This window comes from Pollachius pollachius (genome assembly GCF_949987615.1).
Source record: "Pollachius pollachius genome assembly, chromosome: 3".
Taxonomy (NCBI): domain Eukaryota; kingdom Metazoa; phylum Chordata; class Actinopteri; order Gadiformes; family Gadidae; genus Pollachius; species Pollachius pollachius.
The window spans coordinates 35,728,539-35,748,635 of record NC_136936.1 but is presented as its reverse complement, the minus strand read 5'-3'; the positions used below and the strand labels follow the sequence as shown (position 1 = coordinate 35,748,635).

At 45.5% G+C, this 20,097-nt stretch overlaps 2 protein-coding genes across 9 annotated transcripts in view; both read left to right on the top strand.

Annotated features, from left to right (window-relative positions):
* Positions 1-338: 338 nt before the first annotated feature.
* Positions 339-11,434, top strand: LOC307072560 (sterol 26-hydroxylase, mitochondrial-like; the record flags this gene model as incomplete). The annotated part of the gene is made up of 9 exons (XM_079731900.1): positions 339-590; positions 1,713-1,894; positions 2,279-2,478; positions 8,496-8,693; positions 8,960-9,123; positions 9,291-9,457; positions 9,924-10,005; positions 10,154-10,354; positions 10,919-11,434. 9 exons carry the CDS (start codon positions 339-341, stop codon positions 11,048-11,050), a joined length of 1,578 nt encoding a protein of 525 aa, XP_079588026.1. The 3' UTR covers positions 11,051-11,434.
* A 941-nt stretch (positions 11,435-12,375) lies between these two features.
* Positions 12,376-20,097, top strand: part of tns1b (tensin 1b) — a 166,306-nt gene continuing 158,584 nt past the window's right edge. For all 8 annotated transcript variants that reach the window (XM_079733023.1, XM_079733017.1, XM_079733020.1 and 5 more), the window contains exon 1: positions 12,376-12,497. In XM_079733023.1, the coding sequence (XP_079589149.1) occupies positions 12,399-12,497 (99 nt within the window). In that variant the 5' untranslated portion in view covers positions 12,376-12,398. The remainder of the gene's footprint in view (positions 12,498-20,097) is intronic.

Genomic DNA, 20,097 nt, shown 5'->3' with positions numbered 1-20,097 from the left:
TTAATAATAGATTTGCATGCATAGTATACTAAACTGTTGCCATAAATTGACTAATTTTAGTGTATTTTGTCCCTCTCAACTTAAAGGTTAACCACCTGTAAAATACTATTACAATATATTTGATATTTTCTTTTAATATGTTCTTGATTTCAGGATTACAATAATGAAATGCTCAGACGTGTAGGCCCATCCCCTGTAAAATGGAAAGGGTCTCAGTTTTAAACCAGTCCAAATGGTTAAACCAGCTGTTCCACAAGGTCCCTCCCTCTCAGCCACTTCCTTAAATGTAACCAGAGTCCTGTGTTTACAAGCTCACATGCATTCCACTGGGCTGCAGCATGGCTGCCTGCTTGTTGAGGAGCTCAGTGCTCCGGAGGGCCAGCCCCGGCTGCTGGCTACGGCCACGTCCCAGCACCGGTGCCCTGGCGTCCTGCAGGTCGGAGGGAGGCCCCCCCTCATCCTCAATAGCTCTCCCAGCCTCCGGCGGGGACAAGCTGAGGACCATCCAGGACCTACCAAAGGTTGGCCTCTGGGAGGTTATGTACAGAATGGTGTTCCAGGGCTACTACAACCGTCTTCATGATCTCCAGGTAGGCTGCCACATATCTTCCAAGAAGTTTCTCCTGTTGCAAACCTGCAAAAACCATTTATAAGGTATTTGTTTAGGCTCAGATGGGGTGTTTTCGGGGTCTCATAGATTCACATCTCTGAGGTAACATGCAGAAAAGAAATGTTCAGGAAACAAACTGTTTCTTTCTTTCAGAAGTAAAATTAAAGTTTGGCTGACAACCTCGCAACCTACTTTCTCAAAAGTAATAATTTATTCTAGAAGACTGCTTTGTCCGGAGAACAACAAAAGCTCTTCAAACCCAAAGCCGGATAGTCTACTTGCAAGGGTATCCCATTACCAGCTGAAAGGTACATAGTTCAATCCCCCATGTCTGCAGCCTGTAAAGGAATAGTAAGGGCATATGCTGTTTTGTAGATTACAGCTCTGCATTCCAACCCCATGATTCCCACAAACCATGCACAGGATCCTGGGACTTAACCCACTCGATTTTGGACTTTCTGATGGACCCTGAACACCAGAATCCCCCAGGTCTACGTTCTTGGTCCGCCAACTTTCTCCCTGATCAGACATTATTGTGTCGACACAAAGCAAATCATCCCAACATCCTGATACTCCCATCCCATACAACAGGATCCCAATAGAGAAAAGAGGAAAAGAGGTCAGAGGCTTGGTCACATTGCTGCGAGGTCAACAACCCATGTCTCCCAACTGTTAGGGGAGCAAATGGGCACCAACCAACAGACTTCCACAGTTTACCATACTCACCCACAGTTTATACCTAATAAGTCCCCAGTACAGTTAACAGAGCATTCAGATTCAGATTGCTTTATTGATACTGATTTGTGTTGAATGGTTGATTCAAAAGTTATCATACATAATGTCTTAAATATTCATAGCTGCCCACTTTTATGCTCCTCATATTTTTGATTGTATTTCATTCCTTTTCATTACTAAACATAGCAGTTCCCTTAACTACTATGTTTGTTTTAAGTCAATCCTTTTGACTTGCTAGGTTTTTTCCAGTGCTTGGTCTTCATGCAACATAATAGCACGCGGCATCAGAGTCTTTGGGAGAATATCAAGTTTCCCTTGTGCTGGAGTCTAATCTCTACGTTGTCTTTCTCCCTTACTCGCCTTGCAGATTCACGAGAAAGAGCTTTACGGGCCCATTTATGTGGGGGGGTTTAAAACAGTCTCGCTGAGCAGTGTGAAGCTAATGGAGGAGGTCTTGAGAAAGGAGGAGAAGTTTCCCAGCCGAGGAGACATGTCCCTTTGGACGGATTACCGCAATATGAGGGGCCTTGGCTATGGGCCCTTTACAGAGTTAAGAGCGCCACACACAAGTATTATTCTTTCTGCCACTTTTCATTAGCAGTCAATACAAAAAATACAAAACAGGATGACTTTCAGGATTCAATGACATACAATAATAAAACTAAACTGAATATAGTATAAAAAAGTATAAAAAAAACATAAATAGCTTAATAATAGTCATCCACAATGTGTATTCCATTTAAGGCTTGTTCATTTATCGCATCTAATCTGATTTGACAATGCATATCAAAATCTTTATTTTTGCTGGCACATAATTTAAATGATTTAATGATTGTTAAATCCCTGAGAGCTAGAAATGTTTCAAATGCATTTTCATGTCATAACCATTGTCACATGTGGAAGAACAAGGTTTTCTAATATATATTTGTGCAGGGAAGGAAAAAAGTGGTACAATCTCAGAGCCCTTCTCAACAAGCGCATGCTGCACCCGAGGGATGCGGTGCGGTACGGCCCTGTGATCAATGAAGTGGTCACGGACCTGATCAAACGCATCTGCTACCTGCGGCAGGCCTCTCCCTGCGGAACCCTGGTCACCGACGTGTCCAACAACCTGTACCTGTTCTCCCTTGAAGGTAGTTAGGCCACCACCACACTGTATCTGTACAGCACCTTGGTAAAAAAACCCTGGTGTGGATGTTTTTGAACTGGTTCTTTCAAGTTTAAAGGCCTACGTGCAGGTTAGCCGGAAGTTTTGATTAATGGGTACATAAAGCACTCAAAATATGTATATCATTTATAAAATGTCTCCAATATAGTGTTAAAATCCAATGAAGTCTAATGTTGTTTTTGGCAGTAACGGGTGTTTTCTAACGCCATTCGGCGATGACGTCACGTTGGGGAGACGTGGTGGAAGGTAGCCTCAACCTAGTACTAGAAATATGGCATCTAAGTGGTGGCAAGAACCACAAATAACATGTATGATGGCCCACAGTCGTATAATTTCGAACCTGTCAGACGTGAGAGGAATTGCCGAGAACTGATGGCGGTCAAAGCCAATTAAATGCATGGTCAGAGGAGATTGAGTGGAGAGTTGCTATCATTTAGCAATGCAGCAACGAGCGCTGGAGCTAGTCAATGAACAGCAGTGCATACAATAACGACACTTTTATTTATTTTTACTGTCTGTGAATAGCACAGAGTGAAAGTCAACGTTTTCTTTCTATCTCGTAACAGCGATTATGTCATTCAGATAAGTACCGGTAAATTTGGTCAGAAGGTCTAGAAATAGAAGGCATAATGCTAGCTATGGGCTACCTTGCCAGTCCCACCTGTGAAATCCCCCCCAGATAATCCCTAATTAAATCTTACCCCCGACGTTGTAATCAGATTTCTGATTAGTTATCCCACGTTTTGATGGTAGCCTACTAGCTCCAGTAACAACATCTTGGCCTAGTGTTTATTCCTAAGCTTTATTTTACCCAGTGTGCGAAATACCCGTCAATATTCGGGGGTCCCCCTCTCCCGATTGTTGCGCAATACCTACGATATACATTTTGCAGTAGGCCTATAACATTACAATATTTCATGGATGCAAGACAATTAGTATTCAGCCTACATGACAACACACACGCACACATTTAACATTTTTTGATAATCTGATATGCTATGTATTTTAAAGCAACACAGGAGGCTGCATTGGCTAAAGTTGTTTGGATGCACGTTGATTTATAACAAGGAGAGGCAAAGTTGTGCATTACAATGCAAACACAACAATAATTGGCACTAATCTGGCCCAGTTAGAAGAGCAATCAACTGAATAAATGGCAGGTATAGCAGATGTACTTTGAACACATACACAAAGCACATCGTCCAACCCGGTGGATGCTGACAGCCCACAAGAAGCCAAACATCACCACGGCGGGTTTGCTCTCTCTCTCACTCTCGCACGCCAGTACACAATCACTCCAACTTATCCAACTCCAAGGCTAGGCTTCTTCACTAAGACCTCATCTATCTATCTATCTATCTATCTATCTATCTATCTATCTATCTATCTATCTATCTCTCTCTCTCTCTCTCTCTCTCTCTCTATCTATCTATCTATCTATCTATCTATCTATCTATCCAGCCATCCAGCCATCCAGCCAGCCAGCCAGCCAGTCATCCATCTATCTATCAACGCATGTGTCAACATGCGTTGATAGATATGCGTTGATAGATCAAAGCATAGTTTTAATGTGATGTATTTTGTGTATGTCCAGTCAGACTTGTTGTCTCCCTTGTTCTGTGTGGTCTTGTAGGCTATACTGTCCTGTGTGAGCCGAATCACCTAAATGAATTCCCGACGATTTGTGTTGTTTGGTATTAATAAAGACTTGACTAGGCTATCTATGTATCTAGGCTATTAATTAACAATTATTTGCCGAAGTGTAGTGGGGACAATGCCTGAGGTGAATAATTGTTAGTTAAATGTTTTAGTATATAGGCCTACTACACGTGAACACTCCAAAAATAAACAAGATAACACTTTTTGCCGGGATTTATTTGTTTTTATTAGCGGCTTATTCGTTGTTATTATTTTGCGATGAAAACAATATCGGGTTTGAGATGTCAATCATGGGATATTGCCCAGTATCCCGAGGTAGCAAACCAATCAAATTGCGCTAACTATATATAATATTTATGTATTTATCTATGTATCTGTATAATCTGCTGAACACTCTCTTACTAGTCTCTACTCTCAAGGGTCTCAAAGCGGCTTTGGTCCGTGTCTCCCCAATGTGACGTCATACAATGCATTCTGGGGGAAATGAGAATCAATAGAACTAACTAAAATAGTACCTACTTTTTCGTATTACATTCCGTTTTGTGATACCTAACAACATAAAATACAATGGATAACAGTATAAATCTTTATTACCAACAAGCAAATTGCACAAATTCGTTGGAAAATAATCCTTCAACACAGCCTTTAAAGGGATACGCCATGTGAATCTGCATACTCCTTTGATATGCAGCTGACCCTTGCCCTGTCGTTAGAGTTTCAGTTTGCATTATGGCTGTGTTATACTGCACGTCTTCAAAGTGTTTCACAACAAAACACTTTGTCTTTGACAGTGCATTACAAACATTGCAATGATCTACACAAAAAAATCCATAAAGTACCTCCAGAAAAAGATTTTACAAGCAGTTAAAACGGTCCATATCCGGGTAGAAAGTGCAAGATCAAAGTGATGTTGACCATGATGGTTTGCACCTTCAACATCTTAAATTAATCCCATTGTAACAAGTTCAATGAGCGAATGGACACCGGGGTTGCTTGGAAGCGCACGCAAGTCTTTTATGTGTATCAGTTACGACAGTCCAGAAATTATAAATCCGCCACCGCGGTCACAGGGAGCGTTTCCAGAGACTTTCTCACAACGTAGTTCATGTGCTCCAGTCCTTGTCTCTGCTCCCGATCCCTTCCCACTACAACATAAAGCAGGCATGTAAATACACACTCCCTGATTGGTCTGATTGCTAGCAGGTGTCCGCAATCAGACCCAACCCACCCAGCCAATCCGGTGTGCTCCCAACATGCCCATACTCCCCCCAGCAGGCCAGATGCCGTACGTCCCCCAACACACCCCCACTGCCCGACACAGGCCTGGGAAGTATCCGGCTGCCAACTCACTACCCCCCCCCCCCCCCCCCGGAAGGGGAGAGAAAGTCCGCCACGGCCATCTGCGCCCCAGGCCTGTGCACAACCCGAAAGTTGAAGGGTTGCAACGCGAGGTACCACCGGGTAATCCTCGCGTTGACATCCTTCATGCGGTGGAGCCACTGGAGGGGGGCGTGGTCGGAGTAGAGGGTGAATGCGCGACCCAGCAGGTAGTAGCGAAGGGCCCGACCGCCCATCGGATAGCGAGACACTCCTTCTCCCCCGTGCTGTACCGACCCTCCCGGTCTGATAGTTTGCGGTTCAGGTACAGCACCGGTCGGTCGGCCCCCTCCACTCCCGCTGGTTCAGGACCGCGCCCAATCCCCTGTCCGACGCGTCTGTCTGCAGAGAAAATAGGAGATCAAAGTTAGGAGCACACAGGACCGCTTCCCCACAGAGGGCTGTTTTAATGGCTTCAAACGACACTTGACATGGCTCCGACCACTGGACTGTATCTGGGGCCATCTTACGGTGAGGTCGGTCAAGGGGCTGGCTAGGTCCGAGAAGTGCGGCATAAACTGCCGGTAGTACCCTGCCAGCCCCAGGAACCACCTCACCTCCTTCTTGGTCCTGGGTCGAGGGGAGGCGGCAACCGCAGCGGTCTTACCGATCTGCGGCCGGACATTCCCCCCCCAGGTGGTACCCCAGATACTGGATCTCCCTCCTCCCAGTTTTCTTTAACGAGGTCCAGAACGCCCCTGGGCTTCGCAACTCCGCCCGAATCCCCGGCCAATAGAACCAAGCCATTATCCGGTTAAGTGTTTTATCGTATCCCAAATGGCCCGCCATAGGGTTATAATGCGCCGCCTGGAAAATCATTTCCCGGCGGCTCCTGGGTACCAGCAACTGGGTGATAACATACCAACGTACCAGCTGCGCGTGCTGCAGCTGGCTCTGTCTTTCTGACATCTGTGCCAGATGTCCGAGCCCACTCGCCAACGGTGATTGTTCCATTATCCGCGCTCAGCCCCACATTGTGCTTCACTGTAACAAGTTCAATGAGTGAATGGACACCGGGGTTGCTTGGAAGCACACACAAGTCTTTTATTTACGTCCTTGTCTCTGCTCCCGATCCCTTCCCACTACAAGATAAAGCAGGCACGTAAATACACACTCCCTGATTGGTCTGATTGCTAGCAGGTGTCCGCAATCAGACCCAATCCACCCAGACGATCCAGTGTGCTCTCAATATGCCCATACTCCCCCCTGCAGGCCAGACGCCGTATGTCCCCCCACACCCATGTTGATCCAAGTACCAGTTGCATCTATTATACCTCCAGGTTGTGATGCTTCAAAAGTGACGCCCGGCGATACATTGCCCCAACCAGCATGTTGCCTGTCCTCAGGCTACATGCTGGTGGGAGCAATGTATTGACAACAAAGTCTCTATAGGGACGGGGAAGCTGCACCAGCCGCCTTTGAACCCGTGGAGTTGCATGGCTTGTGAATGTTGGTGGAGCCATGCTCGGAGGTGTCTATAAGTCCGACAGCCAAGAGGCGGTAGGATGCCAAGTGGTCTCGTCGCAAAACCACCAGCCGTCCCCGATACACAACGTCTGAAAGCTGTTCCAACACCTCACAGGGTCCAACCCACTGGGTGGTCAGTTAAGGAGAGACTCCATTTTTCCGGGTTGGGTTGTCATCCCACATCCCCCCCCAGGAGCAAAGGAGCATCCCTGACAACGGAGGTCATACCCCTGCTTTTGCTGCCTCCCTGCCTGTTCCTGGCGCTGCCGGGCAAATTCGTGGGCCTCCGCCAGACACTGTTGTATGTCCCACAGGTACTCCAAGCCCGTGATTTTGGGGACATCAGTGTCGGGGGGGGGGGGGGTGCCGAAGGCTAAGTCTACAGGGGTCCACAGCCCTGCTTTATTGTGCAGGCGCCCTGCTCGGTACTGGACCTTGAAATTGTAATCCTGCAGGGCCTCAATCCAACGGGCCACCTGACCCTCAGGCTCCTTGAAGGCTGATCCATCTGTTGGAGGAAGGGCTGGCCGTAGAGGTAGGGGCTCACGCTGGGTGACACAGTAATTGCGCTCAAGACGGCTCAAAGAGCGAGTGTAATAAGCCACCACTATCTCTCCCCTGGCCCCCTCCTGCAACAGGACTGCCCCCAGCCCCATGTCGCTGGTGGGGGAACGTGGTGGGGGCATTACAGAGACCAAAGTGCACCACACTGAACTGCTGGAGCCCTTGGCTGATGGTGAAAGCTCTCTTTGGTCTTGCTTCTGGTGCCAGCTCCACCTGCCAGCAGCCACTCTGCAGGTCCAGTGAGCTGTACCACTATGATCCAGCAATTTGGTCCAGGGTGTCAACAATGCGGGGCAAGGGGTAGGAGTCCTTGCGGGTCGCATTGTTCTGACGACAACAGTGCACACAGAACCACCAGGTGTCGTCCTTCTTTTTTGCCAGGATGGCAGGGGCAGCCCAGGGGCTATTGGATGGTTCTATCACCCCCGCCGCAGCCATCTCCCATATAATCCGCTCTGCAGCGTCTTGCTTGGCAAACCCTAGACGGCGGGCTAGCAGTCTAATGGGCAGGGCTATGCCAGTGTCAATTGAGTGCTGCAGTGTCTTTGTTGCTTCAACGGTTGTTCACTGCTGCCAGCCCCCACGTGAGCTAGATATGGCTCGAAACGACAACAATCACTTTCTTCTCCATGTTGCTGTTCCTTATGGACTTCAGGGAGTGTACACTGATAGGCTGTCACGACAAATCCTAAAGCGAAATTTGTGAAAAAAATTAAATATTTAAACTTGCATGAAGTGTTTGAGCGAATAGAATCACACGAAATCCATGGGTCCAAGGTTTTTGTCCCATTATGGCAGAATTTGGTTCTCTATTTGCGTATTTGCATTGACTTTGTGTTGATTTGTGCTGCACCTTCATTTTTGGTGTGAACGCTGCAAAAAATCGGATGCTCCTCAACGTCCCGTTTCCCATAGGTGTATCGTCGGTTCTGTTCGAGAAGAGGATTGGCTGTCTGGAGAACGAAATACCTGACGGCACGCAGCACTTTATCGACTCCATTGCCCGGATGTTTGCGAACAGCGCGGGGGTGATATTGCTGCCAAAGTGGGCCCAGCGCTTCTCGCCACACTGGCACCGTTACATAGCGGGGTGGGACGGCATCTTCAAATTTGGTATGACGGTAGCATGATTTGATGTTGAGAGTGTTCTGATCACAATGCTATTGATAATACTAACAAAAGTATATTGCAATATGATGGATGATAATGCTGAACTACAATGATTGCCTAGCTGATCTGATACGTACAAATACATTTCATAGTTTTATCGTTACATTTTATAACACAGTTAAACCGGCTCTGTGTAAGTTTTCCCATTAGCAGCTACAGTATATCCCTAGTAGCTTGAGTTATCTTATAGCTATATCATCTTGCTACAGCTGGGCAGTTGATTGACAAGAAGGTTGAGGAGATGGAGCAGCGCTTGGGGGAGCAGCAGGAGGTGGAAGGGGAGTACCTGACCTACCTCCTCTCCGACACCCAGCTGAGCCGCAAGGAGGTGTACGGCAGCGTCACAGAGCTGCTGCTTGCCGGGGTGGACACGGTAGGCCCACGCCCCGTTCGGACGTGTAGTCCTGTCTGAAGGGTGTTACAAAAAAAAGACAGCCTATTTACTTCTGGTGCATTACTGTGTGCAAGTTATGTCCCCCTCTCTATCTGCCCTCTTCCGCTCTTAATCGTAAAATATCTCTCACTCATTTTTCTCCCAAGACCTCCAATACGTTAATGTGGGCGTTGCACTTGCTGTCCAAGAACCCTGAAGCTCAGGAGACCCTTTATAAGGAGGTTTCTGAACACACAGCAGCCGACGACATCCTGTCAGCTGAGGAAGTGAACTCTATGCCGTACCTCAAGGCAGTCATCAAGGAGACCCTGAGGTTAGAGCATTGTAACGACACGTAACTGGTGCGCCCAAACTATTGGGGGGGGTGGGGCTACTGTGTCTTGTCTGGATTATGATGGTGTTAGAGGTTGATGATCAGGGGATTCGAGTTGGGTTGAAATGCTTGAAAGTATTTGTACTGTGAAGTTTTGCAGTGAAAGGTGCACAGGGTTGTCTGAATTGAAGATGTCAATATTCAATTGATCCCTTTCTCTCAGCAATTCTCTTTGTCCAAAAGCAAAGCCCGGTAGGGGATTGTTGGCTGTCTGATTGGACTAATTCTAGCCCGTCGCTCCATAAACAGACATGGCTTTCGTTGTTTTCTTCAGAGATATAATCTGTCAGAGCCTCAAGCCTTTGACCAGTTTTTGATACGTTTTACATTTGTTGTGACAAGTGTTCAATTTAATTACTTTTATAATCAATGTTAATCTGTTATTTTGTGTATTCTTGTTTCACAGGATGTATCCTGTTGTTGTGATGAATGCAAGAAGAAACATTGAAAAGGACGTTGTTATTGGCGGCTACCATTTTCCAAAGAACGTAGGCTATGTTTTACATGGAACCATTATACGATGACCCGTCTTTAAATGTATGAAAGAACAACAACAGCAAGTTTGGTTAGAGCCAACAAGATACCAACCATAAAAAGCTTTTGACCGTTCTTTGCGTTCGTTTCTGGTCATTTCAGACAGTCTTCGGGTTCTCTCTCTACGCCATGAGTCATGACGAGGAGACGTTCCCGGAGCCGTGGCGCTTTGAGCCAGCCCGGTGGCTGAGGGACGGCAGAGAGAGACCCTACCCATTCGGGTCCATCCCCTTTGGCTTCGGGGTCAGAGGTTGTGTTGGACGGAGGATTGCTGAGCTGGAAATGCACCTGTCTCTGGCCAGGGTGGGTATCAAGCTGAATCTGCACTTGGCAGTTATTTAGTGAATTTAGAAGTATAGTCTTGTCGAGTGTAATATAGTCTAGTATATAAGGCCTCACGTATAGTGGCATAGTATATTATAGTAATATGATATTATAGAATTGAATAGTAGGCGTAGGCTACAATAGGTTAGTATAGTGTAGAGTAGTAGTAGTATCATAGTAATAGTATTAGTATTAGTATAAGTGGTAGAAATAGTGTAGCCTAGTGTTGTATATTATAAAGTAGTGGTATTGTAGATATTAGATATTAGTGTAGTTGTAGTAGTAGTAGTAGTTCAGTATTAGTACAAGTGGTAGTAGCTATAGTGTAGTTTTGTACAGTGTAGTATAGTCGTGGCAGTAGTAATAGTATGCTTCTCAGCTGTAAATTCAGGATGTAAACTGAATGGCAGAAAGCACATTCAATATTTTTACCATTCAGTCACCGTTGCTAAACAGTATGTCACACAGTGTTACCTTAGAACCAAGGAATTCTTGTACTTAACTTAAAGCCTTTCTCTTCTTCTTCCTCTTCTGTCCTGCCAGATGATCAAGCTTTTTAAAGTGGAACCCGACCCCACATTGGGGGAGATCAAACCAGTGAGTCGCACCGTGCTGGTGGCCGACCGACAGGTCAACCTGCACTTCCTGGACAGAAGCAACCAATCCCCACGCTAGTTTCACTCATCAACTGTTTAAAACCGACCGGTACAACAGCAACGTCCCTTTTTAGCGCCTTTCCTTAGCTGCCACTGCAAAGCTAGTTACCTTGGTAAAACTTTGGTGAATGAATGAACACAATTATAAAGAATGTACACAGACGCACATGCGCGTATGTCGGCGTATGCACACACACACACACACACACACACACACACACACACACACACACACACACACACACACACACACATACACACACACACACACACACACACACACACACCTATATATATATATATATATATATATATATATATATATATATACTTATATGATATTGTATTTTTTACAAAATGTAAAGCGCCACTGTTCATAAAGAGGAGACTCCCCACGTGACCAGCAGAGGACATCATAAGCACAAGAAAGAACTTGAACTTGACCAACTTCTTGATTTCCAAACATGCTATTTACAGACGCAAGTATGTGTCTGTAAATTTAATGGCCGACATTTATAAAGTTTAGCATACATTTTTTCATCAAAACTGTCACTCACAGGAGCCTAATAAAACCTTTATTCTACCAGTTTATATTTTGTGACAGCAAACGTAGCCCAACGTTAAAGGATTGAGAACGTCCAATATGGAGCTTCACTGTATAGCCTGATAAACCACACGATCAAATATTACAACTTTTGAAGAGAGAGGTGGAGAAAGAGAGAGAGAGAGGGGGGGGGGGGGGGGGGGGGGGAGAGACACAGAGAGAGAGAGAGAGAGAGAGAGAGAGAGAGAGAGAGAGAGAGAGAGGAGAGACAGCGCGAGCCTTAGACTGGCGTCGATCACCTGTATTCTTCAGCAAATCCTTCCATCCAGGTTTGAGGTCGACCTACTTCCAGACTTTACATTTTTCCAACGTTACTTCGAGAATAAACCGATTTGACAGAAACACAAGACAGAAAGAACACGCGTCTACCTTCTACGTGTCCTTTTATCCTACAAGTCGGAAAATCACTAAAGTGTGAAACTCAAAGAGACCGCACCAGGCTCATGGTGACCGAAGAGAAAAGAAAACACACGTGACCGAAACAATGTTGTTTATCAATGTTTTTCTCGCGGATTTTACAGTTTGGCTGCCAATGCAAAAGTTATGATGGCTGGGACTTAGCCCTGCCACCTGATCAGGTTTGGACTGGAGCCAAATAGCTCCTCAGACGCGTCTGGGTGATCTGCGTCTTCTGCAGTAGCACCACGTCATCCGGCGTTGAGAGGAGAGCAGCGAGCAGAGCTCTGGATGGGTTTAGTGGTCTCTCCCTCTCTGAGTCTGCCTGGATGGGTATAGTGGTCTCTCCCTCTTTGAGTCTGTCTGGATGGGATGCACGGTGAGTTTCCTCTGTTGTGAAGACGATTTCCTCCTGCCAATGCCCGTCCACCAATATGAGGAGAAGAAGAAAGAGAACCGCATGAAGGTAAGAGATTTTCTTTGCAAACTATGTGGGAAGTTTTATTTAACAGTGGAAAGTAGGCATGCGTTTTGGTGATAGTTTGGATGTTTTGATGTATTCAATTCCGTGCAGATGGATGTTTGGTTGCAGACTCAGTGTGGGTTTTTGCTGTATCTTTGTTATTTTCTGATAAAATAGGCAACTCAATAACTGATGAAAGTCACCGACATGCGGGCAAAACCTAAACCCTCAGGCAATGTAACAAAATAAAACAAAAACACAATTTAGTAGAGTAGTCTACAGAAGAGTACAACTTTAAGGTTAATCTAAGATACTTTTCTGATTAACTGTGGAGAAAAACAACAGCAAGACAATTTGCAGGCGCAGCAGCATCTTGAGCGGTATTTAATCCACCTTCCAGCCCTGACATAATAGAACAAAACAATACTTTAGACCAGATCGCGTGTTCGCCTTCCTTCTTAATTGCACCGCCAGAGGCAAGCCTAAACATCCCCAAGTTCAGTCATGCTTGCCTCACATAAAACACACACACACACACACACACACACACACACACACACACACACACACACACACACACACACACACACACACACACACATCCAATTCCCCAGCTTGTCCCATTAATAATGATAATACCTAACATGACAGCAAGGATATATTTATTGAAGGCAGGAATGCAGGTGTTTTTTTAAGTGAGGGTGGTCTTTTCCAATAGTTAATTCTGTGATTTAGTTTCATACATGACATTGGGTCCTGTGTGTGCCTGTTGGAAGGGGAGATGGCGGAATTTGACCTGTAATCTTTGACCCCTAAAGGTCAGAGACATCGCAGTCAAGGTTGAACAGCAAAACCGTGTTGCTATCTGATAAGATCAAATTGGACAGCTCCTGTTGCTGTTATAACTGTTGCAAGGACAGAACTAGTAGTATGATGCAGAAATTAGTCTTTTATTACATACTGGATTTTTGTATCTTAAGTTTCTTTAATAGTGCATTCTGCTGCCTTTCTCCTTGCAAAACCTAAATGTAATAAATGCCCAGAGGAAAGGGAAAATAATGTCAGCTCTATAAGAGATGGGTTGCCAAACTGACCCGGTAAATTCCCCATGATTACCGTGATAATAAATCCTTCCAGAGAACCAAGCCCCTGCTGACACACACACACACACACACACACACACACACACACACACGCACACACACACACACGCACGCACACACACACACACACACACACACACCTGGCGCGGCGGGGGCGGATGGGAATGTGGGCACATAGGGGATCAATGTGTGTCTGGTGCTGCCAACTCTGCTTCGGTTGAGACTGGAGCAAGTGTTAAATACGAGGGCAGACCATTAGCTGAACATCAGTCATGCTCAAGTAGGAACCTGTGCATGTACTTGTGAATAATAATAGCAATTAAAAGTTTGGTGCTGCATGACCAAGTATTTTCATTATTGGAATAGTTTGAAATAAAAAACATTAAAAGTATGGATGGAATTGTTGAATAGACAAATTGAAAGTATGAAGATGTTGCCAATGACTTGACACACGAAGGGGGGTGAGAAGTTTGAGATGTTACCAGCAGTACATTTTCTGAGTCTCCATCTGGATTTTATGCTTGTATTCATAAGGAGTTTGCAGAATAGGCCAGCTTCGACCCTAAATGTCCACCTTTAGGAATTTAGGAGTGGATGATGTCCTTAACCCCTGCCTACTACTAAGGACATAAATCGGAATGTGCCCTGGTTAAAGCTGTTTATCTCGCAGATGTTTGTCTTTGTGGATGTGTATTCTGTACAGGTGTGTTCACTACTTGCTGTGCAAGAAGAGTGCTTCTTGTGTCTGTTTGTGTTCTGCAGAGTTGTCTATCCTCAGCTGATGCCCTGCCTTCCAAACAACACTAGCAAGCACACACACACACACAAGCACACGCACACACACACACACACACACACACACACACACACACACATACACACACACACACACACACACACACACACACACACACACACACACACACACACACACACACACACACACACACACACACAGGGGCCCTCAGCAACCGCCCTTTGAAGAGCGATAGCGATCGTCCAGAAACTTCCCCCCCCTCCACCTCCACCACTACCAACCACCTCCAGCTCCACCCTGCCCATGTAAAACTCTTAAGAACACACCTTGACTTTGATCAAGGTGAGGGGCCTGAGTCTGGGGCTTCTGGAAGAATGTGAGCCATGTGGGCTGCTGCGTCTTGAGGTCTTTGTGTGTCTTTGTGTGTCTGTGTGCGCTGGTTAATACGAGGGGATTGACAGAGCAGAGTCAAGCAGTGTTTATTTGCCTGTAAGTCCGCCCTGCAGGGTTTTGAATGGTGGCTGTCCGCAACTGACGGCTCCACCAAAGTCCTGGCTTGTCATGAACAATGCAATTCAGATTTTACTGCTTTATCTCTCATGGATTTGTTGTAGTAGTAGGCAATCATTTTGCTTAGTGTAAGTTTATGACGGCACGTGATTTAACTGACATTGAAAAACTCTATTATAAGCAATGAAATGCCTTTGGTTATAATTCAAACCAGAAAAATATATTCCTTAAATAATGTATTTTTACAGAAAAATGAACATTTGGCAAACATTATAGAGTGGCCTATTCATAATACCGATAGAGGGAATCTGATTCAGTCTAGCTCAACGGATTGCGAATGGTATGAACTCTGCCAGGGTTAGAGGTTTGATTCCCACGTGGGCCACCCATGCTTAGATATGTATGTAACTGTTACGTTCACAAACTCATCCTTAAACAACCATACGTCGAAAATGACAATGCCGAGTTATTTTTGGGGGTGGGTGTTGCCTCTCTCGGGAAATATTTATTTGGTAATGCGGTTCACCATCAACATCACCTCCCCCATCTAAGAATATGTCGTTATGCTAGAATAGAGTCTATAAAAACACCAAGAAGAAACAAAAACGTATTTACTCTAATGGAATGCAAACAGTATTGGAAACCTCTATGCATTCTTAGTGCTTTGTTAAAAAGCACCACAGAGAGAGAGATAGAGAGAGAGGGAGAGAGAGAGATAGATAAACAAAGGACATGGGCTTGGTGAACTGCAACCTACCTGATGCCCCATGCTCGCATTCCTGAGGATGTTTGTGTATATGTGTGTGTGTGTGTATATACGTGTGTGTGTGTGTGTGTGTGTGTGTGTGTGTGTGTGTGTGTGTGTGTGTGTGTGTGTGTGTGAGACACAGAGTGCCCTCTGTGCTTGGACTGGGCAGGCAGCCGTATCGAGTCGCTCCTACCTGCCCGCTCTGACCCACGAAGGGCCAGGGGAACAACACCCTCTCTGTGTGACGGGATGCCTGGAGTGTGTGTGTGTGTGTGTGTGTGTGTGTGTGTGTGTGTGGGTGTGTGTGTGAGAGTGTGTGTGCGTGCATATGGAGATGCCAAAGTTAAGTTAACCCCCAGATCTTCCGCCCCACGCACCCATTACTGCCCTGCCAACCTCTTCTCTGGTGTTCACCATATTTCCTCAACTTCCATGTGTTTGGTTTTTGTGGCATTGCTTCATTTGCATATTCCTAATAATACCTTTCATTTTTTCAAAACAGCATTTTTACTTTGTAGATGCATCTGTGACCAGTTTGTTAAAAAGTCAGAAGGGTGTATGGCTTATGGTTGTCTATTTTGGAGCTGTATTAGTTTATTCTGACTTTTGTTTGTTAGTGTGTGTGTGTTGTTTTTCAAAATCCCCTTTTTTAAGCTTAAATTTTTGTTTTGGAGAGAGAAAAGGAGACGAGAGGATGTAAAAAAGTTCTGATCTTATCAACTATTTCAGACATTTTATGGTTCAGAGGTTCAGATAACTCCTCTGTTAAATTGTCTGATCGTTAAGCAAGGTTATCTCTCAATCACAATAGGTTTTAGGGTCAGATCTTCTGGTTAACAAAACCTGTATTCTGTTGTGCAATTGCCTTCACCAGGAAATGGGTATAAGAAAGTATGAAAAAATTTAAAAAGTGTTGCTGAGAACAATCAAAGCATACAACCAACATTGAATAAGCTACATAAAAATTGTAAAAATACAAGCTTGCTAATTGTTTAACTTGAATCTGTGAATGAAACATAGAACTGGTAATTGGCTTCCTCTGCGCGTCTATGAAACTTCCTGGGTGCTCAGCGAGAGATAAAAAGCACATTGGATTACATCCAAAGGGATAATTTGCAGTCACAGTCTCCCAGTGGCATGTAATCGCCCAATGTCTCTGAACCCTCAACTCATTATCAGGTCGGATCTCTTTTCTTCTTTCATCGCTTCTGAGGTCAAAGGATGTGTGAATTGAATTCCTGGGTGTTTCTTTAGACAAATAAGCTCTTTTTTTTTTAAGCGCTACTTGATCCAGCGATGCATGAAGTCACCCACACAGACAGTGGAAGCAGAACATAAAGGGATACAAAGGCCACTCGCTGGGCGTATCAGAGCAACTTTTTAATTCATTTGGCAGTCGCCGGCGGACGGCATGACAGCTGGAATGATGGATCAAGTCCCAGGCCAACTGTATTTTTTTTTCGTGTGTGCCCAGGAGTCCCATGTGCGCGCCCTTTTTTATCGGAATGTCGAACCGGGGGCCCCCGACTTCCACCTCCGCGCTGGGTCTCGCAGCATTTGCAACATAACACACTCCATTAAGCCTTATGCCATCCCGGCCCTTTGTGTGCCCATGAATGTGTCCTTTATGCCGCCGTGGCCGTGTTGATATTACACGAGCTACTGCGGGAGAGGGATTTTCTTGTCTTCTTCCTAATAGTTGGCAACCTAACTTCTTGGCAACGTCCAAAAGCACACAGAGCCCCACTTCGGGGGGCCTTTGGAAGTGTTTCCACCGCACGGCCCCCTTATGGACAGCGAGGCTAGCTCTCCCAGGTGGGCGGTGGCTCTCCATTTGCCTCCAATTCTGTTCACATTCTTGGCCGTGTTTTTCGTTTTTCTATTTAGTTTGGATGCCACGGGGTTCTGAAGACGATTACATTGTGAAGAGGAGGTACTGGCCTTCCCTTTTTGGGGTTCCTTTCTCTCGGAAAGTAACAAATCCCGGCTACCTCCTTTGATGGGCTGCAGTTACTCCCAATGTGCACACAGGAAAGAGAGGTCCCACGTCTTTTCTTGTCGTTTCGCGTCAGTGGACTCGTGACAAGCCGAGGCAGAGGGTTGTTGCGAGCTCTCCCTCGCTGCTTTAGCAGGATCCCCATGGCACACCTCTGCATTCCACCGCGGAGGGACCTCATAGGTATCTGAACAGGAATGTGGTGTTTGAGTGGACTGTGTAGGGTTGGGTGGGGGATATGTAATCGGAGTGTGTGGGATTTGAAACCACAAAAGTGGTTATGATGGAATATGGACCTTACAGCCACTTTACACAGCGTAACAAAACGATTGGTGTGGTTTGGGATGTCATCAACGTTTTACAGCAAGTTTCAGTACAACAACAGTATGATTATGAAGAGGCAATGGAGCTTTGGACACACACATGTTTGCATGATCTCTCGACTCTATCTGAGACCAGCTGTGGTTACCGCTTGGATGAAGCATTGTTAACCGTTAACTACCAATTTGATTGTAATATATTTTGAAACGTCATTTTCACTCGCTTGGCATCAGAGTAAGCTACAATCGCATTCTTTCCGAAGACAATCGCAGGGGATCGCAAGGGGTTGATTCGGAGCGGGCCTCACGCCTTGCGGTCACTATTTTTAGCGGCGGTCTCGCGTCTGAAACTCAATAGGCCCTATAAAACCCGACACATGGCTAGCGTTCCAAACCCTGATCCCTGTTAACGAGGGACGGCGTGTGCAAACTGCTGTGGGTCGCAGGTGATGCGGCACATAATCAAATTACGCCCCCTCCGACCCGATGCCCGCCGCATGTGTCGTTGCACGCGCCTCCCGATGCTACACATGCATCCCTCACATGCCACACGGCGCGGTGAATGTGGACTATGCCGCGTCGCTCAGCTGTGCAATCAGAAAGATTGAGGGTGCCAACCGGGTCATGGGTCGCGGCAGCACACGAAAATTACACCCGGGACTACTATGTCAATAGGTGGAGCAACTGAGAGTGTATTGTTGTGTAACATTGTGACCTTTAGCTAATCCGCCGTTTACTGCCCGGCTGCCAGTGATGGAAGGAGGGTGGCTCTGCCCATAGGCTTCTGTTCCTCGGTTCTGTATCAATTTACTGTATAGTTATTTAGCAGAGGTATTTCTAACGCAAAACCCTGAACATTTCATCGTGACATTGCTAGAGTGACTCCCAGCCGAAAGGTACTGGGTCTGATCCCTGTTGTCCGCGACTTAACCTATGGGAATCCTTGAGTAAGATGCCATAACCCCTACCTGCCCCTGCCTCCCTACCTGCTCAATTCACTTAAAGCAGCTATCGATAAAAGTGTCTGCTAAATTACTCTAAATGAGTAAATTGTAAATGCAACCCTGCCCCCTGTTCCCCAAGGTTTATTTCGGTTAGAAACGGTGGATGGAAGCTGTCTGGCAGTAGCCACAGAGTGTTCTTCTATCACCCATTGGAGAGTGTTGGATTCTGGGAAGTGAATCTTTGTCCTCATGTAGCCGTCCAGTGGCTATCTCTCCTGTCAAGTCACTGCAGTGAGATGCTTCTGGAAAAAGCCCAGATGCCTTTATTGAATTATGCTTTCTCGTTGGGCCTCTGAGAATAAAAGTCAGTGGTTTGGGGCTAAAATATAGAGGTAGATATTTTATTGATGCCAAAGAAAGGTTTTCCAAACCAATTCCAAATGTAAGGGAAAGTTAAAATCTGTTTAATATATAAAAAATAAGTACTGGATGATTTTATTTAAATGTTAATATCCTCTCTGAACAAAGCAATTCATACCTGCTTTGATTCACCATACTGAATTTTCAAAAGTTTACTAATTCATTAAAATAATAATTACATATTTTTGATGGACTCATTCATCACGTTGTCCACCAGCAACGGTGGACACATTGCATTCATGGCTTCGGAAATAGTTTGCTCTTCGTAATCAATTTGGGAAAGTTTGGCAGGAGCTGCGCTAAATGATAGCACGGTTGACATCACACTGCATATGTAGACAAGTGCCCTTGAATGTGTATCGGCGGAATCTGGACTATCTGCTTTAATGGCTCTCTTATCAGTCAGTTAGCAACACCCTAACGTGATTATGTAACCGGGCTTATCGCGTTGCTCGACAATTCCAAGTTACGCACCACTTTCAATGATGGTTAACCTTTTTTGTTTTATCTGACTTGAACTTTAGTCCAATTATTGAACACAGCTGTATATATTACATAATTGTTTGTGATGTTATTATAACAACTATTTCCATATTTAGAAAGACACTTTGGTGAAGAGATAATTAAGCTACCTGGAGCAGGTAGGGTTCAGGGCATGTTGCTAAGGGTGGCGCCATGGCCTCCAGGTTAGGCTATGGACACTGTGGCATCAAACCCAGTAACGTATGGCCGGAAGTCGAGCACCCTAGCCATTACACTGTCAACTTTGTTTATACATTGCAGTCTCCAAAAGGAGATTTGTAGA